Below are 23,384 nucleotides of genomic sequence, written 5' to 3'. Positions count from 1 at the left end.
AGAATTATTTGTTAGGGTTGTGCTGTTTGTTTCCCTGCTGCTCCTTTATAGCAGTAAATAAACACCCAGAGGTGATCCAGGCACTTCAAACAAGAAAAAGTATCAAAAGGAGGAAGGAAATATTAAAAAGCTTTTATTATAATGGCTAAATTGTTAACATGTTTCGACCATTATGTTTTCATTAGGGCTCCAAACAACACATGGTCAAAATATGTTCGCTTTTTAATGACTGCCCTTGCCACTGTAATAAAGACTTTTTAATATTTCCTTTCTCATTTTGATGCTTTCCTTGTTTGCCTGGATTGCCTCAGGTTCTCTTTTTCTGGTCTTTTTCTAAATAAACTGATTCATGTATAATTTCCTATTTTACATTATTAAAATAAGAGCATTACCAATCTACATTTCCACTTCTTCAAAGCAAATATGTATTTTCTAATAGTTTGAAGATCATAACGGTAACGTATTGGCTACTTAAATTGCTGGAGACTTCATTCAACATCAGATATCAGTAGACCAGTAAACTCAGCTAACACATCTTCCCTAATTCCTCCTGCAGTGAAACTGTTTGAGGTGATTGAGACAGAGAAGACACTTTATTTGGTGATGGAGTATGCCAGTGGTGGTAAGTGACACACTTAATGTATGACATTTGCTTGATTTTGTGAGGGTGTTCCTGCTCGTTATTCCCACATTAGCAGTTTTAGAGCAATTTAATGAGCACACACACAGACTCACACAGCTTCAGTAAGTTTACAGACTATTTAAGTGTAAAGCATGCCATTATCTAATATCCCTCATAAATTCATGATAACACTAGTTGTGATATAAACTGATGAGCATATACTGATTGATAATTGAACATTTCTTCTCTTTTCTCCAGGAGAAGTATTTGATTATCTAGTGGCTCATGGCAGAATGAAGGAGAAGGAGGCCAGGGCCAAGTTCAGACAGGTGAGTCATCAGCATCGCAGCGCTCGCACCTCTGTCGTCACTCCATTACTGTTTTCAGAGGGAAGACTGCATGCACCAAGATCAAGCTTCGTCACCGACTGCAGAGGAAAGATGGAGCACAGATAGCTCGGCCTGAGAGGGTTGAGAACAACTACCTTACAGATGCTGCTCTGACACCTAGTGGTGCTACAAGAGCAATAAGGCAGGGATTAAGTCGCCTCTTTCATACTACAGATTAGAACATTCATCTCTTTCTTCTAAATTTCCTTTCATACAATAGCATAAACAAAATCTTCTCGAAGAACCAGTTCTTTCACGTCCACGCTGTTTTTGTTTAAAATCCCTCAGTGATGGTCTTTGGATGACTCAGAGGAACTGTGTGTGACACAGTGTGGGCAGTTTGTGTGTCACAGTACAGACAGATCAACGTTCAGGTAGAAGTGTTCGTGCGTGTCTGAGAGCGGGCTGGTGGGTGGCATCTGTCAAAGAACAGTGTGTTTTCTGTTTGATTGATGTTGTAGCTATTTGTTGCATATGTTGGTGAAATTTCTCTGTCAACTGTCATAGCAACTGCCCACTGCGTGTCACACAATCACAGGGACTTTGGCTTGAGTACATTTGGGCCTGAAAAATCAACAACATTCACTGGCATGAAAGTGCAGCTCATAAACCTCAGATAAAGATTACGACAACACTGTATAACAAGGGTACAAATCATGTACTTAAGTACTGCTTTACTAATATATGAGTCAAATACGATTTCATATAAGGTGTATGTATTCCTGTAGCTCACCATTAACAAATGAATAAAGTTACTGTGACTTTATGTGATTAGTTCACAGTTAATAGATCATCAGTTAAGGAATGTTAATGTACAGTAATTTCATACATTAATTAATATCATGCCTGCCAACACACGAGTTTCCCTTTTTTTAACCCTTCCCCCCATCGAGCGCCTAACTAGTAATTTCTCCTGTTAGTTTTTAAATTTTATGGTGATAGAAAACACATTGGTGTTTCTCAGTTTCTGAGTGGGATGTGTGTTGTGGTACCTGGCAACCCAGAGGCTCCACTCAGTTTTCGGCTGAAAATGTATGACACATGTCCTTAGAAGAACAAATAGGATTCCAAATTTCACCTTCCCCTTTATTGACTTTTGCTTCCTGTCTCATTTGCTCATCTCCTCCTTCATCACTTTATTCTTCCTCTGCTTCTTTACCTGGTTATCATGGCTCCTTTACACACACACTAAATTTTGGATTTGGTAAATTTTGTAGGCTACATTTTGTATGTTTTTTAATTTATTTTACTGTGCACTTTGAATTTAAGACTAATGAAAAGTATTTTTTTACATTTGCATCCTTTTATTTATACTAAGAAGCTTTTGTTTAGGGTTCTATCGGGGAGGGGGTGTTGCGGGAAGGCCATTTGCAGATACCCCAGAAAGTCTCCCTCTTTTTCACAGCCTAATGTCGGAAGGTATGTGATATGCATCGAGCCAGCTAGATTTCAGTTACATTAAAGATTAGTTATGTAACTGCTAATTTATTTATGATAAGTACATTTTTGCACTAGTGACAAGTTCTATTAAAAAGATATCTGCTTTCGGAGAGGCTGAGCAAATATATGGGTCTGAAATGAAGTTTTATGTACTTGTGTACTTACATTATCATTATGTTCTAACCCAAACAAATCCATAGTTTTGCTCAAGGTAACTGTCTGCTTTACTTGGCAGCTAGTCACTATAATGGATAGTCAGAGGTTGAGGAAGGAAGTCAGTGAACCTGACTAAAGATAACTTTAATAAAATTTTAAAACATTCTTCTTCAGTTCTAACTTACTGGAGGGGAGTTGCAGGCTTTTAAACGCTGTGTGGGAGTGTCCTTACAGAGTTGTTAAAGACACGTGTGAGCTCTGAGTTTCAGAGTCGTTAGGGCCACTTGTTTGTCATTGACCCAACCAGCCTTTATGTGGGTTACTAGGGCTAGGTGAGCCCAGGTGTGAATGGTTGTCAAGCTGTTTGTGGAGAGAAGTCAGAACTGAAGAAGCCATTTGGATGAGAGGTGAAACGTCTTCAAGAAACTGAAACATGTCCAGTTGCCTACGATACAGCACTTGACTGAGAACCTTCATCAACATTACTCTTCCATGAACATTTCTGCCTGAGTCATATATAGATTTTCATCAGCAATGGTCAACAACAACTCCCATGATCCCATGCTTCTTATGTCTTTTGTTTTCATTGAGTGACCCCTAGCAGCAGAACTTACATACTGTGTGTTTAGATATATGATTTGTACCCATATTATAAAGTGTTACCAAGATTACAATAACTCAGCAATACTCGAACATAGTCTGTTATGCCGCTCTGTCCTCCTGTACACAATTACAAGCCTTAATAATATTAAGGAGGTTTGCAAAAGTTAATCAAATTAAATGGTCTTTCCATTAGCATGATGCAAGGTAAACTTTAGCTGCAGTTTTATGGTCATAGAGGACAAATTCTCTCGCCACACTGAAAGTGAACCTCAGTAGTTGAGTTTTCCTTTTATCTGTGAAAAATTCCACAATTTACATTTTGTTTCAATGCTAAACACTCTTGCTAACGTAAGCTAACGTGATGCCTTGCGAGCATGAATGCACTCCTCCTTGTTTAGCAGTTAATACCCAACAATTTAAAGTAAACCATGGTAGGGTTAACCATGGTGCTAAACAGCAATTATTCTGAAAATGGAGTAATCATTTTGTTATTTTTCAAACAAAATGCTTAAAAAAAAAGAAAAAGGTTTTTAGCTTCTCAGATGAGAGGTTTAGAAAAAACAAAGATGTTTCGCTGCTGTCCTTTGCCATGAATGACACACATTGTTAGCTGCTGCCCTATTGTGCTCTCTGTTTTTGTATGTCTTTTATACATTTTTATACATCTACTTCTGTCTTTTCTATCCTTTTGTAAAGAAACTATCTAGCTACTCCTCTGAAAAACAGTGTACACAGTAAGTTTTCTTTCTTACTATTAAGCCTAATATAGCTGGTAGTGTCCTATGACGTGTGTGTGTGTGTGTTTGTGTTTCAGATCGTGTCTGCAGTGCAGTATTGTCACCAGAGGAGGATAGTACACCGGGATCTAAAGGTGAGGATCTAAAAGCTCTCTGATATCTGATTTCTCCTGAGTGCCATCCATATCTCTGAAGTGTATCTTGGGGAAAAACCCTCTATAATCACTCATATTCTGTCAGCGTTGCGACCTTGACAATCCACATGTTGATTTGCTTCATTTCTTGCCACCTCAGGCGGAGAACCTGTTGTTAGATGCAGATATGAACATCAAAATAGCCGACTTTGGCTTCAGTAATGAGTTCACTGTGGGCAGTAAGTTGGACACCTTCTGTGGCTCCCCGCCGTACGCTGCTCCGGAGCTCTTCCAGGGAAAGAAGTACGATGGACCAGAAGTGGACGTCTGGAGCCTCGGGGTCATTCTCTACACACTGGTCAGCGGATCACTGCCCTTCGACGGACAGAACCTAAAGGTGTGCACCTGTTGTTGTTCTCGCTAAGTTTGTATGGTTACACAGCATGAGAAGGCATTGCTTCACAGCAGTCTTGCTCTTGGTGACCTTTGATATTGTTTCTTCCTATAAGCCACACTTAAGCCACAGCTTAAAAGTATGGTCACATTAGATTTCCATATCGTAAATATTACTTTTGATTGTTTGTGCTTGTCTGACTATGCACTGATGCTCTGTGACAAAAAACTGCAGCATCATCTTCATATTAAGTCTACAGTTTGTGATCGCTCTGCTTGTTATATTTTTTACTACCCATTTCGCAATCATGTCTTTTTTCATTGAGTTCATTGCACTGTACTCTTTTTTTAAACAGAAGTCTAATTCTTCTACAGTTGTTCAGTTACACTGTCTTAAACTCATGTCCTGAAGACAATCTCACAAGCATTTCACACAGCCACTGGCCAAGTGCGCCGAAGTGTGAAAGAAGACTGGGATTGAATTTCTCCCCCAAGTTCTATATATTTATTTTTCACACAATTAACTGAGTGTGTGCAACCACGTGCAACACCACAAATGCCTTTGAGGGGAGACTGTCTGAAAGTGTGCAGCATTTCAGACTGCCCCGCTTTGTGGTTGTCACGGGTATGTGTAAACACTTTTGCCTTTAGACAGTCAAATGACATGTCGTACAATCTTTTATTTTTTCAATCTTTTTTTATTTCTTCCCGTACAAAGTATGAAAGGACGCAGCTGCCTCTGTGGCAAGGAAAAAATGAATTGGTAGTCCCAATAGTAAAAGTAATAATCTCTGGGACATTTTTTATTCATCAAAATATATAAATAATTCTGTTTAGCAGACAGCAAATTGCCAAAGTAAATTAAAGTACGCTGTGAAGTGCTACAGCCTGTTATCTTGAACTCAGGCTATTCTAGCTGACTTTGGATGTTTTCATGTGTCAACCCCAAACTGGGTTACTTGAAGAAAAAGACATCGTACAGATTCATCCACCCTGATTTAATAATGCAGAAGTTCTGGAATATTTTTTCGTGCTGCAGTGAAGCCAGCAGGTCAAGAAAAAGTGGAAATGGTAATTTTTAATTCATGTTCATAGCTGGTCTGAGTGATCTATCGCCTGCAGTTATCGATACTTTTATATGAATAATTGATCATATGACTGCGTTTTATGTGAAAGGGGTTGCTTATGGAGGTGGTGAAAGGACTTTTTCGGTTTCCATCAGCTCTACAGGGCACCTTCGCTGTTCATAGCGAAAAAAAGGTCTCATCGTTTCTGTGCATTAAAGCATTTAACAGCAGACAAAGACAGTTAGCAACTAGCTAGCAAATATAATCAAGCATTTAGTAACAGCAAATAGGCAACTGTTTGCTAACATATTCACATAAATTCACAACCCTGCACAATGATAATGTTGTTTTCCTCCCAAAAATGATGAGTGCTGCTCGTTTCATGCTCATTTTAATGCTAATTAACTCATTTGGTTTCTTCTCCGTCTGCCTGGTGAGTAGGAGCTGAGGGAGAGGGTCCTGCGGGGAAAGTACCGTATTCCTTTCTACATGTCCACAGACTGTGAAAACCTGCTGAAGAAACTACTTGTGCTCAACCCAGTCAAACGAGGCAGTTTGGAGGTATTTCCACAGCTTGCATTGTTGTGTCTTCACAGTTATTTGCTCTCCATTCAGAAAAGTTTTGCACAGCAGCCCACGTGCAGTCGGGCAGAAAGTCCTAATGATTTGGAGCGTGATTGTTGTGCGTCATGTGCAGCACATAATTGCTGCTGTTGTTAATTGTGAACCAACAGAACAGTTCAATTTACAGTCTCGTCAGATGGAGATTTGGAAACATTTTGCATTACAGATCAAAGAGAGTCTTACATAATTCTTTGATGAAAGCCTTTAGAAATAATACGTGGAATTTGTTGAAGCGCTGTAAGAAATAAAACTTGATTAATTTAACAAAATCATTATGCCCCAAACTCTCACTGCATCCATGTAATTAGGGATGGTTGTAGCTTGTTTCTCCTTTGCAAACAAACAATAAATAGCTGTCAGTTTAATTCACACTCAGTCTGTCCAGAGTCAATACCACCCCTGTGCTCAGAACCAGGCCGAAGTTCAATAGTAAAGATTTCTCCAACAATAATAACAATTGATCACATTGTTGTTCAGCCCGAGCTGAAGTTATCTGAAAGATTTCACAAAGAAGTCATCCATTCTCACCCCTTACAACACTACACAGCAATAAAACACAATCACAAAACAGATCAATCATCAGGTATAAGGCTGGCAAGGCAACGGTACCCAAAACCTGTATTGTCCACACTTTCCTTGAAAGATTACAGGAAGAGGAACGACACTCTTAATTACTGGGATAAAATCGTCGTGGTGTGTGACGTGACGTGACGCACAGGCACCAGATGATATAAGAGTGGACCGACAACAACTAACACAATGCTAACTAGGACTGCTAAAACACACCAAAACATCATTCAGCTGTACACATTATAATCCATACCCTCAAATGTATTTGAAATAGCACTGAGTAAGGTCAACGCATGTAGGACAGTTGTGCCCCCCATGTATTCCATTCTTCTCTGTTTATAGACACATGGTATCTTGCTTATACCATGGTCAGTTGCCAGAGAAAAAAACTACTTTTCCCTGGCAGATCCTGAGATTTTAAGTGGTAGACCAAATACAAAATCTGCTGCATCACGCACTAGCTTCCACACAATTTATCTTTTTCCATGAAGTTATTTCAAAGTGTACACATCTAATACATCTGATTCATCTAAAATGCATGTTTGATGCTTTCAAATCTCATGAATAAAAAATCTTACACTAACATTAGGTTGGAGACCTAATTTGCTGCAGACAAAATGGCCAAATAGCAGTTAGCACAAGATTTCTCTGTTGCGTAGATATCCAAGACACTCACAGAGAAATAAAGTAAATGAAATAACCTCAGCAGAAACGTCAAAAAGGTTGGACCAACGTGTTACTACATATCTTTACATGCTACAGTTACAGCTGAAAATGACAACAGAAATAAACAAGTTTGCCAATTTCTCATATCTCCACAATGCAAACCAACGGCCAGTTTTCTTCCTTGGGCTGTTGTTGGTAAAGCAATGACACAACGATTCGGTCTATAGCTGGAACAATCATAACAATCCAATAAGGTACTTATGCAATGGAAACGTTGGTCATTACTCCAGTAAATAGGACGGAACTTAGATACGACTTAGCAACGGGAGATAAACTAGTCCGCTCAGCTCATTGAACCATCCGGCTCTGCTGTGAGCCAGATGGCTAACAATTCAAAGATTCAAAGTCAATAATTGGAACTACTTGAGGAGTTCCACAGGTGTCAGTGTAACAAAAGTTAAGCAAGCACTCACCTAGACCATGGTTTAACTTTTTTTAATTCTGCATCTTCACCACTAGCTCATAGCTACACTATATTACACAGCCATAATAATTTAGGCCCTCCTGTAGCCTAGTCTACATGAAGGAATTTGCTTTTCCCTGTGGCCCTGTCATATCGTCTGAATCCAGCTTCAGGATCACTTTCATAACTTATGCATAACATGAAGGCCTCCAAACTGTCTTGAGACATTCTGTTTCCAGACATTAATACAACATATGCTGGTAAAACTATTATAACTAATTTTATATTATACTATTATATAACTATTTTTGGGGAATCACTCATTAGTGTATAAGTTATTTCAGACAAAATTATTAAAGACAAAATCATGACGAAGTTCTTAATGTAATGCCACATTCATCTTTTTTATTTTTGAGCGGCCCACAGCTCAGACAGCCCTTCTGGAATTTGCCCACCTTGCCGTTCCATCACTGTATCTGTTTCTCATTTGTCTGTTGTGTCATTTGTCTCATTCTTAACCTGATGTTGTGTAATTAACAGACGCCAGTCAAGATAAATTATCTGCCATTAAAACATGAATGTTTTGATTTTGCAGTTGAAATATTTGCCCTGAACATACAGCACAGGAGATCTAATTGTCCTGTTTTCTTTGTTAGCAAATCATGAAAGACCATTGGATGAATGTGGGTCACGAGGAGGAGGAGCTAAAGCCTTACATCGAGCCTGAGGCGGACTTCAGTGATTCATCCAGAATAGGTATGTCTGACTGTATGTGTGTGTAGATGTCACTGTTAATGTCGTGTCCAGTGTACTCACTATGATTTATGTTGATGCCATCAGAGCTCATGGTGACAATGGGCTTCCCTAAAGATGAGATCACAGACTCTCTACAAGCCCAGAAGTATGATGATGTCATGGCCACCTACCTGCTGCTGGGCAGAAAAGCTCCAGAGGTTCGTCTGTTCGTCATCTTCGACATTATCACGAGTATCACCCATTATGTCATGTGACCACTCATCTCGTGTCTCTACATCTCAGTTCGAGGGGAGCGAGCCCCTGACTAACAGCGTCCTGGGGCAGCGCCAGCGACCGACCAGTGACATCAACAACAGCTCCAGCATTTCTCCCGCCCATCCCAAGGTCACACGCAGCATCTCGGCCAATCAGAAGCAGCGCCGCTACAGTGATCATGGTGGGGATGATGATGGTGGTGGTGGTGGTGGTGTCGTAGAAAAGCCAAGTAAAGTAACCTCGTTCTTCCCAGCTCTGAGAGTGCTGGTGGCTGCGTGCTGTGTAAGGGGAAGCTGCTCTTAGTCACTGAGGATTGGCCAATAATGATACTGTTCACTGTGCTGATGTTCCTCTGAGCAAGGCACCAAAGCATGACCAGCCCCACTTGTATTCTTAAATGGCTGATTGAGGCTGGTGAAGCTTTAGAAAAGCAAAGTTTCTTTCATTCTCGGGAGTGATAAATAAAGCACATTTAATTCTTCTATAATTGATTGTTAAGATATGAAGATATGTTTATCAAACCTAGTTTAACTTTTATTTTAATAACTGGTTTATTTGAATGTACAAATTAGTGACTCAACCTCAACACTGCACTGGTTGTGTAGCAGCTTCCTCCCATGTCATGTGGGACCGTTGTGTCTGGTGCCATCTGCTGGCTGGCTGCCTTCCTGCAGCTCCCTCAGTAACAGCATCTCAAAGCATGAGGAGGGGAACTGCCCTGCTTTGTATCTGCTCACCTTGGCTTCTGTAGTTGTACGACTTATTGAAAATGTGTTTGCAGAGTGTTTTGTTGGACTGGATAATGTCTAAATCCTGGCTTTGAGTGGCTTTGCTTGATGTTACTGTCATAAAGACAATGACTGCGTATATGTGCACAAAATATTCCGCTTCTACCTGTTTAAACATAAAACAACAGTATTCCTTCCAAGCTGTTGACATGCCTAATGAAAATTAATATTTTACTAATGTGTTCGAACACAGTCTCTCCCTTACATTCATTCAACCAGCTTCTTGAAAAGTTCGGCATTGCAGCATGATAGTATCCAAGGTTTACATTATGTTTAAAAGTACGTGTTTTTCTGTTTCTTTTCTTTTCTCTTCTTTTCTTTTCTTTTCTTTTCTTTTCTTTTGTGTATGCATCTCTACCCTAGCCTTGCAAAATGTTGACTAGGCAACGCACAGATCTGACCATTTAACAGGCAAAAGGCCATGTGTCACAAACTGCAGTAAAAACCTCTATTGAAATGCATGTGCTGCATGTTCAGTTTAAACCTGAATAACATCAGTATTTATTGGAAAATGCTATATACGGATTAAGGTCTAATTCAGCAGATTATGCTGTTTACATGACCCGCAAATTTGGAATATTATCATACTCGGAATAATGGTGGAATATTTGTGTGCATGTAAATGTAGTCACTGTCTTTTTTGTCAAAAAGTTCCTGATATTGGAGCTGCAGAAATAATAACATGTTTGGAGGAAAGGATGTAAGTATGTTCTCATATGTGTCTCTCTCAGTTGGTCCGTCTGTGCCCCCGGCGGTGTCGTATACGAAGCGTGGCCAGGCCCTGAGTGTGGAAAGTGACCACAGGGAGGAGTGGGACGGAGCGCGCCGGCTGGAGCTCAGCACCTCGAAAGGAGATGTTCCTGCTTCACCACTGGGGGTGCAGGAGAGGAAGAAAACTACAAGTGCTGTGGGGGTGAGGAAGCAAAGGATATTGTAGCTCACAAATGTCTTCATAGGGACACTACATGAACATAGAGAAATAGATGCAGCCTGGTCCAGAATGTTAAAAAAAGGAATTTTAGATCATTTGGCCTGATTATTGTTGTATTTTTCACAAATTCTCTGTATTAAATGCATTAACATGTGTTTTGGTGTCTCTTTCCACAAGCAGACTAATGGATCAATGACTCGTAGGAACACATATGTGTGTGAACGATCCTCTACTGATCGCTATTCGGCCATTCCCAATGGCAAAGACAGCAGGTAACCACATTCACAGTTAACCACAGTTACTTTCAGTGGTTTCAGTCTTGTTCAAGACATTTTTCTGTCTAATTTTACTGCACATAATACAAATCTCCACATAGAAATTAACTGGTTTGAGTGAAATATCTTCATCTTGGTCCTCAGTTTAACCGAGGTGTCAGGTAGCACCCCATCGACTGCGATTAGCTCCACACGACCTCGTCACACCAAGTCCATGTCATCGTCAGGGCATCCTTCTAAAAGCACACTGCCCCCCATCGACGACAACACAGAGCTTAAAGCCAGGTGAGCGGCCTGATCCACACATCGTCATCTGCAATAACTGTGGCTTGTGGAAGTCTCTTTGTGGCAGAGACAGTAGTGCTGACAATTTAATTACAGTAAATATAGCGAGCCTGCTAACATACATGTTGTTCATGTTGCAGCTCTTCTCCTCGGGGTCCCTCCACCTCTCCTTCTGCACACAGTATTAGCACCCCAGAGAAGAACCGCTTCCCCCGAGGCACCACTAGTCGCAGCACCTTCCACGGAGCTCAGCTCAGAGACCGGCGCAGCGCTACCTACAACGGCCCCCCAGCTTCACCCACGCTGTCCCACGACACAGGGGCTCTCGCTCAGCAACGCAGGGGCACCTCCACCGGGATCATCAGCAAGATCACCTCAAAGTTTGTCCGCAGGTCGGTGAAAACAAACGGCTGCACAAATTATTCACTAACACTTCTTGCACCTAACCTATGTGAAAGGTATTCACTCTACCTTTGGCAGGGATAGTGAAATGCATGTTGAAGTCTTAACTCTCTCAAAAACCACAAGAATAAGATGTCAAAATGTGCTGCTTGATGTCAGTTTTTAAAGAATTGTTCTTTTCCTACTCATTCACACAAACTCATGGATGCCGTTTTATGCCTCTGCAGGCTGTCTGAAGGTTTGTTAGACGATAAAATTTGCAGTGATCTCTGCCTAATTACTAATCACACTGAATGCCAGCTGAATCAAGTACTATGTCGGTTCAAATTAGAGAAATGCCAATATAGACTGGTCTGACAAAGTGTTGTTATCACCGGCGCAGACATGGGTTAAACATTGGGGTGAAAAATGTGGGTAATGTTAGACTGCGTCATGTCAAAACAAAATAAAATCAAAGAAATCAAAGCATTCCACAATCAATCATCTAATGCACTTCCTAAATACATAAAAGGTTGTTACTGCACGAGACTTTTCTTACCGTACCTGTGAAGCCTGATACCATCATTGCATATATTACCTTTCCGGACCCACAGCTCCAAACCGTAATTTGGGGTCCTCTGGTTTTAAACTACTTAAATGTATTCAAGCCTGGCTTCTAGCTGGTAACTAGCTTTTCACAATCCGGACCAAATCTGCTGTGAAGAATGCTGTAAGATATCGTTCCATGAACAGGGACTTTTTATTTCTCTTAGATTGCAGCGAACACAATAAGAAGCCTTTCACTGACTGTTCTGCTGCAACCTGAGCCTATCTAGACACTTTATGCCTCGAACAGCACTTTTTTGTGGCTGCTGCAACACGCCTCCTGTCTCACACGTTCCCACAACAACCTTGCTAGACGTCACCACACAGGTTACACCAGGCTCGGATGCTGTTGAGGGGAGATTTGACCAGTAACACATAAGTTCAGATCAAGAAATTCAACTTTATGTAGCCTAAATCTAACATTAAGATAAATATAGGCCATAATAGGCTAAGCTTTGGCCAGGTCACCGCAAAACATCAAGATTTTACCACAGCACATAGATGGCGCCTAATGTGGTAATCAATTTCTTCTGTATTTATGCTTTTATTGTTAAAGAAGACAGGGCTTTAAACTATATCCACTTTCTCTTTACCCACAACAGTTATCTTAATTAACTTAAGTCTACACAGCTTTCAGCTCTGTGAGGCTGCACTTTGGCTGCGCTAAATGAGCTAAATGCTAACATCAGCATGCTGACATGCTGATGTGTAGGAGGTAAAACATTTACTATGGTCAGACTCATTTTAGACTCAGTTTAGCATGGTAATGTTAGCATGCAGATAGGAATAATTAAGCATAGATGGCATTTAATTATAAACCAGTAAAGTATTTGCTCATTCATATTGGGACTAATGTCCAAAAATGGCTAATGCTGGGCTGTGTTACAGTTTTCAAGTAGATGTTGATGCCTTAAATATCCTGAGTTTGTTGTGATATTCTGCTTCCCTTCAAAGTGCATGCAGAGGCAGAAGTCATCCATGGATTTGTTTGTCTGTGGCCAAGCTTAGAAAATTATACATTTTATGAAAGGAATACTGTGTTCAGATTAATGTCTGTAACCTTTTTCAGCAGTGAAAACAAAAAAAGCATCACACACTCTCCCTGCCTCTTTAGAACAGGTGCACTCCCTTATCAGTTCCCAATCCTTAGGTAGCTTATGATACATCCACACTGTTACCCTTTGCTGTCAGTGTGACAAGCAAAGGATGGAACCTCCTCATCCTTACAGCAGCTAGCTCCTTGTGTCACCTTCACGCTGGCCCATCTGGTCGAGGCTCACAGCTTTCTCTCCTTTTCTCCCTGCATAGAGCTCTGTCTTTCAGGTCGACCCGGAGGTAGGAGAACACAAAGCTTGCTGCACCTGTCCCCCCCTGCCAAAAAAACATAAACCTCTCTGTGCCCACTTTTATGACCTTGGCCCGTGTTTCCTTAACCCCTTACGTACTTGCCCACTACACCACACCCTTGCCTATACTGACACCCTTGTTATGCCGTGTATTTCCTTCCCTTGTGCCCACTGCCTCGAGAACAAACCTCACAGCTCACCAGCTTTTCTCTACTAAGCTAAGCCACAATATCTGCTTCTCAGGCTGCTGGCTTTGCCTCTCCTTACTCTCCCCCCGTCCTCATGCGGAGCTTAAGAGAAAAGATCAGGCAAATTACAGAGGCTGAATCAAAGATTTAGAAGCACTTTGTCACTCCTTACAGATCAGTGGGGATTAAGGAAAGGTAGCGTACAGTACAGTAGATGGGATGATGCATTTGGTTATTGTAAAGGAGCTACGTGCCTCAAGAAGTCACCTCATTGTGTGCTGAACCCTGATACCCAGGACTGTGGATTCTCTCCTGGCATGATGCCTGATACCCCTCTCTTGTGTCCAGTGATGATGGGGGTGGCGTTGGTAGTGGGTGGGGGGACCCTAGTTGACATCGGCCTGTGGCATTAACTGTATTCCTGGTTTATTTCAGGGTGCCTAGTGAAGGAGAGGCCAGTGCCAGGACAGAAACACCAAGGTGAGAATTTGATGTAGACGTAGATCACACGGAGAGCCTGTAACAAACCTCAGCCTGCTTCATCATCTCTCTCCACTTCTCTTTCTGCTCTTTCTATCTTTTGTCTTTCTTCTTCTCCTGTTGTAGAAGTGTGTCAGGTGACACAAAGGAGGAAGGCAGCCGAGACTCCAAGCCCCGCTCGCTGCGTTTCACCTGGAGCATGAAGACCACCTCCTCCATGGAGCCCGCCGAGATGATGAGGGAGATCCGAAAGGTTCTGGATGCCAACAGCTGCGATTACGAGCAGCGCGAACGCTTCCTGCTCTTCTGTGTCCACGGCGACGCTCGCCAGGACAACCTGGTCCAATGGGAGATGGAGGTGTGCAAGCTGCCCCGCCTTTCGCTCAACGGCGTGCGCTTCAAGAGGATATCGGGCACGTCCATCGCCTTTAAGAATATCGCCTGCAAAATTGCCAATGAGCTCAAACTGTGACAGCAGATGGAGTCCCAGTCAGTCTTTGGTGAGCTCTGGTTACAGTCTCATCTCATCACTGGATTAGTGTTGACATACAGGACAAAAATTCAGCACTGAAGATCCTTGCCGCTCAGAATCAGGGTGGACTCGGCTGGTAACGTGCAATACTGGCCACGAATGTACTGTACAGGGTAGTGGATCAGAGCGATATCGCAAGGTTTAACCTCTGTGATGGAGAGATAGCAAAAACAGCTAAACCCACCCCCGCCCCTTTTTTTTCTTTCGTCCGGCCCTCTGTCTCTCTCATCAGCCCGCTGCTCCTCGTCATAGGACACATTCATGTAACACATGCAGTATGCAACTGAAGATGACCATCCTGCAATAATGTTTTCAATCTCTTTTTCTAAAACGCCTACTACAAGATCTACTCTCCTCGCTGAATAACCATTAAAATTACTGAAAGCTAAAATAGCCGCTTTTCCACCTGTGTTAAGTCAGTATATAGATCAGGCTGGAGTCCATACTAAAACTATGTAAAAAGAGAATTGTACTGTATGCATAACATCTGCAGGTACTGTATTGTATATTGATTTTACGTTCTGTACAGAATTTTATTGTCAATACTGTCTTTTTTCATGGGATTTGAGTTCTTTCCTAATATAATTGATGTCTCTTAAAGCATTCTCCTTTCGGTCTGTGAGGTTTTTTTTGTTTTGTTTTTGTTTTTGTTTTTTTTAAGAGCCACCATATGAAAATAGTGTTTTTAATTTTATTTAAAGAGCACTAAATTATTTTGTTGAATATTAAGGGATGTGCTCCCTTGCCTTTTATGTTATATTTTATTTGCCTACGGAAAAAAAACACTAAGTTGCACCACATAGACTTGAGTAGTAAATTCAGTTAAAACTGAAAATGTGTTCACTTTATTTTCTCTCAGCAGAAGGAAGGTGATTCGGAGATCCTGCTGCAGTTGCACAAGTTTTCCAGGGTGATGTGTATGAACATGAGAGTATGCACCTGTATTTCTTTCGTGTTAGTTTGGTAGTCCTCAATTACAAAAAAGCAGGGTTTAAATTGGTTTCCTTTAGAAAGCGGAGGACAGGACGTCTTTATCCAAAGGACCGAAGATGCATGAAAAGTCAAACAATCACCATGAAAGAAGCAGTTTGTCTGGTGGAGCCTTTCTAAAGAGCCTGATTTAGTCCTGCCACCAGTGTGATTATGCAGGTACTTGTGTATCTCCTTGCTTGTGTTTTTCTTTTCTTTTTTTTAAATTCAGCGGATTTTATTGTATTTATTCCATTACATTGTAATGTGCTGCTTTGTAGAATTGAGGCGTGCACTTTGTTGGAGAAAATAAAAAGGATTTTATTTGTTTGTATTTATTTTTATTTAATTTCTGAATTACACAACTAACTTCAAGATGACAGTTTCCCTCAAGCAACGAAGTAGATGTGTTATAGTGTGTGTTGTTTTGCTTTGAAGACCAGGTGTCAGCATTTTACACTGAAACAATGTCATGCTACACCAGTGCTCATGAGATGCAACATTTAATAATGTAAACCTTTATTGACTCTAAATAGCATATTAGTCAATAACTTAATCCTAATCATGACACAATTGATGTATTTTGCACGTTAGTCAAAGGTAAAGCACTATGAACAATAGCCTCAGTTTTCATTTCAGTTCCTTTGAGTGTGAAAATAGTTCCAAGTTTGCCCAAAATGTTTTCCATACTTCTTATGAAAAACTGTTCAATACTTTAAACATTATAAACCATTAACGATAAAAATGTAAGTCCCAAGGATTCACAAGTAGACTTTCACACAACATTTCTGTTGATGTTTTCCAAATTATAAACAAAATTTTAAATCATTCTCCTTAACAAATATGTATCTAACTGGTGTGGTCCCTCTTAAACTTACAAAAGCTTCATTTACAAATCTCGTAGCATACAAGTGAAAAGACAGAAAAAATTTGTAAACATTTCGTTTTGGCAGATTCGTTCAGTTAAACGTGTTAATAGGTTAAAAAGTACCATTTCGTTATTACTTTCTGTAGATAAATATATGAGATTACAAATGTATAAACATTGCTGAATCACATGAAAAGCTGAACACAGAAAAATAACCTACTGGCCAATGCGAGAGTTAATGGATTAATGAGCATGGATGCTGCATTCATCAGGATGGGATGGCCTGTGTGAGGTCATGCACTAATGTCTTGACAACTTATTGGATCTAATCCTAACTTGAGAGGCATGCATTGAGCTCAACATGCATCTCAGCCAAGTATATTTGGTTGAGATGCATGTGTTTATCTTTGCGTGTACAATGCACTGATGGCATTGGAAACTTTAAAAAAAAAAAAGTAATGCCTGCCCTGCTCAAGTTAGGATCAACTTTCAGTGTTCTGCACCGGATCTGCTGCAACAGCCATCTCTACACACTCAAACAACCAGTCAAGAAAACAATCGCTCAGTTGCTCAGATCAATGACCAGGTGCTCATAAATCTGAGTTTTCCCTTTGAAACTTGAGGCCAGCAGGAACTGCCGGTTGTCTATGGAGACTGGAGAGAAGGCCCTCGGCGCCTGGATGTTCAACTCCTGGAAATGGACAAACTCGCCCTTCTTGGCATCCCAGCGATACACCTGGGTGAAAGAGTAGTCGCTGCCCAGGATGGCGTACTGCCAGCTGCCCACAGAGAAGGGCTGGAACACCATGGAGCCACGAGAGGGCATGGTCTGCAACTCTCTGAAGAGGGCCCCATCCCAGCGCATCACTTTGGAGTCGCCGATGAAGCGGGTCAGACAGATGAAGAGGTCTGACTTGACCTGAAAATGCTTTACAGCATAGACGTCCTCCATCTCCGGGATGTCGGTGCGTCTGTCAAACAGCTTGGTGCCTTTGTTCCACTGGTAGATGACCGGCCTCTGGGAGCTGCTGGACAGGATCAGGTGAGGTTTGGAAGAGATCTCCATGTACTCCACATCTGTGTCCCGGTACCACGGGTGGAGTGATTGGTGGGAGTAGAAGCCATTGCCGTTCCACTTGTAGATGGTGGTGGAACCGGCCTTGGAGCTGTCTGCTATGACGAAGAAGGATTCTCCATCGATGCGGAACGTCTCAACATCGTTTGGTTTTCGTATTTTGAGGATGTCAATGCCTTGGAGCTTGATGAATTTGTTGGCAGAGGTGTCACGCTTATAGATGTGTGAGCCACCAAACAGTTGAGCCACGATGATAAAGAGCTGGTTGTCAATGACCAGAGGCTTGCAAATCACTGTGGATGTGCCTGGTGAGGAGAAAGGAGGGATAAAAACGAGAGTTTAACTTAGTCTTGTCTCCATCTAGTGGTTCCTCTTCTAATCACGCCTCCTTCTGTTAGACTCACTTCCCATTCACCACCACATTACAGTATACAGCGATCAGCCACAGCATTAAAAGGACTAAAAGGTGAAGTGAATAACACTGATCATTTCGTTACAATGCAATGTTCTGCAGGGAAACCTTGGATCCTGACATTGTGCCACTTGACCCACACCGTTGCAGACCAAATTCAACCCGTCATGGCAAGGGCACTCCCTGATGGCAGTGGGCGCCCCAGCAGCACAGTGTGCACTGTCACACCACAAAAACGGCTCAACAGCCCAAGGAACAAGTCTGATTCATGAAGGCCCTATTGTAGATTGGACTGGGCTCTGACCCGTCGAGGCATGGTAACAGGACCTCTGCAGGGGTCTGTGGTGTCTGGCATCAGAACAGCTATCCTTTGAGTTCTGTGGACTGCAATGTGGGGCCTCCATGAAGTGATTTATTCCTGTATGACCCGCAGATGCTAGACCAGATTGAGATCTGGGGCCTTTGTCATGTTCCTTGGACCATTTCTGTGTGGTGTGGGAGGGCAAATTGTCCTGCTGGGGGTGCCATTGCCATAGGGGAGTGCCGTTGCCGTTAAGGGGTGAACTTGATCCTCAACAGTGTTTGGATGGGTGGGAGGAATATGACAAAGAGCTCAAAGCGTCGACCTGGTCTTCAAATTTCCCAGATCCCAACCCGATCAAGCATCCATTGGAGGTACCAGAAGAAGTCCAAGCCATGGAGGCCCCACCTCACAACTCATAGGACTCAAAAGATCCCCTGCCAATACCCTGGTGCTAGACACCACAGGACAACCCCAGAGGTCTTGTGTCCAATCCTTGACAGGTCAGAGACAAGTCCGATCCGCAGTGGGGTCTCCATGGATTTGAAATGTTCTGGCACATCTCACCTCAGCTCGATCTGATTGGGATCTAGAGAATTTTGAGGATTTCAGGATTTTCTCTGTCTCATTCTTAGGACCATTGATGAGTTTTTGCATTGTGACAGGGCGCATTGTCTATTGCAACGGTGTTTGGGTGGCTGTGTGTCATGAGGTATCCACATGAATGCCTGGAGGCAAGGTTTCCCAACAGAACATTGCATTTTAACAAGATGAACAATGCTTTTCACTTTACCTGTCAGTGGTTTTATTGTTGTGGCTGATCGGTCTACTTGAAAAAAGACTTCACTTACTGTCAATATCGTCATAGTTCCTGAAGACCATCTCCACGTGATCCCACTCTAGAAAGCTGCATTTCCCAATGAAGGGCTGAGCAAACACCACATACTGATCACTCCCAAAGGAAAACGCCTCCACCGATATGGATTCAAACTTCAGGGACTGGTAGGAAGCAAACTCTGTGAGAGAGACACACTTTAAATAAGATTAAAAACTCAGGAGAAGCTGCCATGATTGTTAGGAAAAACATTTTCGGTACTCCACCTGTAGTGATGCAGTCGAAGGACTGCGGCACCAGATCATTGATCTTCTTGTCCAGCTGTGAGGCCGGGCCTTTACAGTAAATCTGATCCACTGTAGCATTGGTGCTGTATATCCACTCCACCAACCACTTCAGCTTACAGTCGCAGGTGAACTGGTTCCCTCGCAGGTCTCTGAAGGGAGAAAACCACCAAAGTAAATCCCAAACCCCTCAGAAGGCTAACAGGAATGCTCTCAGCTTTTTGAATGGATATTTTCTGCAGTCACTGAAATATGACTGCTGGCTTTGCTCTCTGGCCCTCGCAGCTTCACACTGTGCTCTCATTAATATCAAGTAGGACTATAAAGGAGAGCTGAACATCTTCAGTGGGTGATAGATGGCAAACTATCTCTCTCCTTCGCTGCCGCATGTAATTTTAATGGCGTTAAAAGCACCGCCCACACATTTTTCAAGCCTTGGCTGAAGTGGAATAATGATACAGTGCTCTATATATAGAAGAACTCATTGGCCACGATAGCTTACATTATGCTTTTAGTTATGCAACACGATGCGATTGATCTCTGCAGGATTCAAATTCATACTTACACTTTTGTCAAGGCCTCAAGACCCTTGAACAAATCTTTGGGCAGAGTGTCCAGATTATTGTAGGCCAGACTCCTGAAAAGGGGAAGAGACGATCAGATTTACTACTTATTGTTCATATTTTATCATCTATTCAGTGGACCTCATCCAATCCTTCCGATCTTTCATACTATGAAGTGATAATGATTCACATTTTCCACCGTTTGCAAGAGGAACTTCCAGTGTTTCAAAACATGGGTGAGGTGGCGTGGATGTGGTTACGCAGTGTTTCCTTGCAGTGAGATATAAGGATATCTGTTATGGAGCTTTGGCACCATATTGCCACCCTGGAGACAGAAGGCAGGAACATTGCTTATTGTGAGTTTGAGGAAACATTAAGCTATTTTTAGAGCTGCCTCCTCAGCCATTTTATGGCTTTCTCTGCCACAAAAATGAGGAAAAAAGGAGATATCACTGTAGAGAAGGTTGTTGCAGTTTCGTTTCTTTGTTTTCTCAGGGAGTTAACTTAAACATCAGGACATCTGTCTGTCTCGTGTTCACGCTCGACACCACTTTTTGATTCGGGCCTTACACTTTTACGTTTTAGCTGACTGTGAAAGTGTCAGGATTTGCTTCATAATCATATTAACAGCTGCACAGTGTCTGAGGAAATGTCTGTGTACATGTTGTGCAATAAACTTTGTCAGCGTTTCACTGGAACATTGCTTTCCTGCACCTGGAGAGAGCTTTCAGCCAGAAAATACATCATTATCTTCTACTTTTGATGAAGAACAGCTCTATTTCTTACATACTTACAGGTGCACTAAGGTTTTCAGTCCTCGGAAAGCAGTCGGTGAAATCGACTTGATTTGGTTGTTTTCGATGAACCTGGAAAAAGGGGTTGAACACAAGCATGAGGACGAAGACTGGATGGGCTAATCTCATCTTTCAGAGACAGGATACAGTTCTACTCACAGATACTCGAGATGAGGAAGACCAAGGAAAGCGTCCTCGTTTATAGATTCCAGGTTGTTGGCTGTGAAGAGGCTGTGCAGAGAGATCCATAACATATCACTATTGGATAACAACAAGCTGTTGTCCCACATTAGCAGCTGTATACTCGTGGACATGTGATATAACCCCCCCTCCTTTCCTCACTATAGCAGCCTAAATACATCAAACACAAGGATCAATGCTCTGTTAGGATTTCTGTGGTCTCACATGTTTGTTTTGAAGGAATCGGTCAATACTCCACCCCATGAGACAGGAGTGAAGGGGATTCCCCTCTTCTAAAGGAGGGATTCCTCATAGCTCTGATGCACAACTGGACAGATAGATTAGAGAGAGAATAATCCACCAACTCATTTAGAAAGAATTATCATTGTTTGAGCTCCCCTTGAGATCAATAGGCTATATCCAATCCAGCCCATTGCAGTATGTAGCTTCAGCTGAGGGGAGATGTCCTGGACATTAAACATGGCGTTGATCACCTCACTGGGGGACTGACAGCATGTAACAAAGACTGAAGAACAAAAAGCTCCAGAGAGATTTCTCACAGGAGATGCAGGGCAGGCGTGTGGATGAAGCTCTCCTTCGGGATCTCAGTGAATTCGGACTTGACGAATGATCTGTAGGGAGGGAGGGACACGACACACAGACACACAGACACACAGACATGTACTGATCAGCTTTAAAGCATAAAAACAGTTGGTCCACTGCTTGGGTATGCATGACTGTGCAGCAGAAGCAGAAGCAGAGAAATCCACGCAGATAGAGCTGAGTATGTCCTGTAAATCTCTGTCATGGAGAGCACTGGTTTGTAATTTGTTATTAAAGAATAATAAATATGACTTACAGTGATATGACATCGGGGGGGAAGCTGCGAGGGATCAGTCCTGCGCTCTCGCACAGCGCGTTATCTTTGGTACATGTACATGATGCAGGACAGCGGGGCTGCCTGGGTCTCTTGCTGTCCACTACAAGTAAAACAGACGCCACTACAAGCAAGCCGAGCCACGGAGATCTTTTGGGCATCTTGCGTGTATTTTCCATCCTTGCGCGTCAAACAGCCCTGCACATGAACCAGGGTCTCCGCCGTGCTTCCTTTCCCACCGCCGAGGAGCTGCTGCTGCTGCCTGGAGGCCGAAGCGACGCGCTGTCCGCTCTTGTTTATCTCCGCCGTGCGCCGCCGCCACCGCCGCTCCGGAGATGATTAAAACCTGGCGCCCCGTAAGTCCTCCGCGCTGTAATTACACTACACCCCCATACAGACCCACATTCCCTGTGACAAAAATACAAATCTAATCAAATGCGCGCTGCGCTCAGGAAAATACCAGCTGGCGCGGTGACAAACGCGGTGTGACGGCAGGTGGGGATCCCAGCGGGAGCAGACGGAGCATCTCCATCCAAAACCACGCCTATGATTTCAGCAAACGCCGCCACACTCTCTCCGTGTCGAGCTCCCGGAGGATGCCGCCCAATAGGCAAAGGACTGATGTGATTTTTTCCCCTTTTTTTTGGTGAATCAGCTGGAGAAAAAATGAAGCCCTGACATGAGCCAGCGGATTGCAGCCTGTGGCGCAGACGCACACGGGCTTTCTATGCGGGAAGCGGGTGGGAAACCCGATGGAAATTAATTGTCATCATGGAAATACAGCTGTAGTGTCGGCTCCACTAGATTGCAACATCCTTCCGTCACAGAGCCTGTGTTATTAATACCATTATAATCATAACCCTGTGTCTAGTTCTCATCATCCCCCCTTTTTTTCTCATTTTGGATTTATTTCCTGGTTTGCGCGTGGTTGCCATGGCGACTGTTGGATGCAGAATGTGTGATGGAGGGGTGTGGGGAAGCCCTCCTGTCATCCTGACATCTGCTCTGCCTCAGTCAAATAAACCCCATCCCCCTCACACCCCTCACAAACAAAGGACAGGTCTCTGCTCCCATCCTGACATCCATGACATCATTTTTATTTGACTCCTTAAAAAAAAAGGCCACAACGAAAAGTCACTCCTTTCTTTTTTTTGTCTGTTTTATTGCTATAAATTATTGCCCCCACAGTTTTATTGCGATGCTTTCCTCTGCTGTGCCAGACATGACAAAGACGCCCTATAAGGACCTCTCCTTCATCATCTAATTTCCCCGATCCCTCCAGAGTTGTAAGATGAATTTGTTTACTCAGTGTGCCTGACAGAGCAGCATGCGTCACACTCTTCTGGGAAGAAACATGTGCAGCTGGTTGCAAAAGGTCTCTGAATAAATACATACTGCACTGGACCTTCAGTCTCTGTGATGTGATTACACCATTTGATATCTAATACAATGCCGCCCATAAAAATGAAAGCAGGGCATTAAGGGTCAGGGGTCATGCTCCCGGAGCTGTTTCTTGGCTGCTGATTTACGGCTTCAGAG

General features: G+C 42.6%; 2 protein-coding genes across 4 annotated transcripts in view; one reads left to right on the top strand and one right to left on the bottom strand.

Annotated features, from left to right (window-relative positions):
- LOC141009751 (serine/threonine-protein kinase MARK1-like) overlaps positions 1–15,988 on the top strand; it is a 37,932-nt gene extending 21,944 nt beyond the window's left edge. The window contains exons 5-18 of one of the 3 annotated variants that reach the window (XM_073482447.1): positions 557–622; positions 881–951; positions 4,025–4,081; positions 4,242–4,478; positions 5,983–6,102; positions 8,521–8,620; positions 8,705–8,817; positions 8,903–9,104; positions 10,395–10,576; positions 10,775–10,866; positions 11,014–11,154; positions 11,295–11,546; positions 14,111–14,155; positions 14,282–15,988. In XM_073482447.1, coding sequence (XP_073338548.1) covers positions 557–622; positions 881–951; positions 4,025–4,081; positions 4,242–4,478; positions 5,983–6,102; positions 8,521–8,620; positions 8,705–8,817; positions 8,903–9,104; positions 10,395–10,576; positions 10,775–10,866; positions 11,014–11,154; positions 11,295–11,546; positions 14,111–14,155; positions 14,282–14,627 — 2,024 coding nt within the window. In that variant the 3' untranslated portion in view covers positions 14,628–15,988. Of the gene's footprint in view, positions 1–556; positions 623–880; positions 952–4,024; positions 4,082–4,241; positions 4,479–5,982; positions 6,103–8,520; positions 8,621–8,704; positions 8,818–8,902; positions 9,105–10,394; positions 10,577–10,771; positions 10,867–11,013; positions 11,155–11,294; positions 11,547–14,110; positions 14,156–14,281 lie in introns of all 3 variants that reach the window. The other 2 variants (XM_073482446.1, XM_073482445.1) reach the window with 2 other exon arrangements.
- A 176-nt stretch (positions 15,989–16,164) lies between these two features.
- LOC141009753 (leucine-rich glioma-inactivated protein 1-like) lies at positions 16,165–22,024 on the bottom strand. The gene is made up of 8 exons (XM_073482448.1): positions 21,828–22,024; positions 21,529–21,600; positions 20,948–21,019; positions 20,789–20,860; positions 19,997–20,068; positions 19,414–19,583; positions 19,164–19,328; positions 16,165–17,904 (listed from the first exon to the last, which is right to left on the bottom strand). The coding sequence occupies exons 1-8, from the start codon at positions 22,022–22,024 to the stop codon at positions 17,087–17,089; spliced, it is 1,638 nt and encodes a 545-aa protein (XP_073338549.1). The 3' UTR covers positions 16,165–17,086.
- Between the last annotated feature and the right edge of the window lie 1,360 nt (positions 22,025–23,384).

The sequence above is a fragment of the Pagrus major genome, chromosome 15 (genome assembly GCF_040436345.1).
Source record: "Pagrus major chromosome 15, Pma_NU_1.0".
NCBI lineage: Eukaryota > Metazoa > Chordata > Actinopteri > Spariformes > Sparidae > Pagrus > Pagrus major.
Note: the sequence above shows the minus strand (reverse complement) of the source record. Positions and strands in the feature narration are given on the sequence as shown.

Coding starts and splice junctions, on each gene's coding strand:
- LOC141009753 (XM_073482448.1), bottom strand. CDS start 22,024: ATGGAAAATACACGCAAGATGCCCAAAAGATCTCCGTGGCTCGGCTTG. Junction 19,584..19,996: donor CTTGAGGCCTTGACAAAAGT/GTAAGTATGAAT, acceptor TTCTCCCTTCAG/AGACCTGCGAGGGAACCAGT. Junction 17,905..19,163: donor GAACTATGACGATATTGACA/GTAAGTGAAGTC, acceptor TCTCCTCACCAG/GCACATCCACAGTGATTTGC.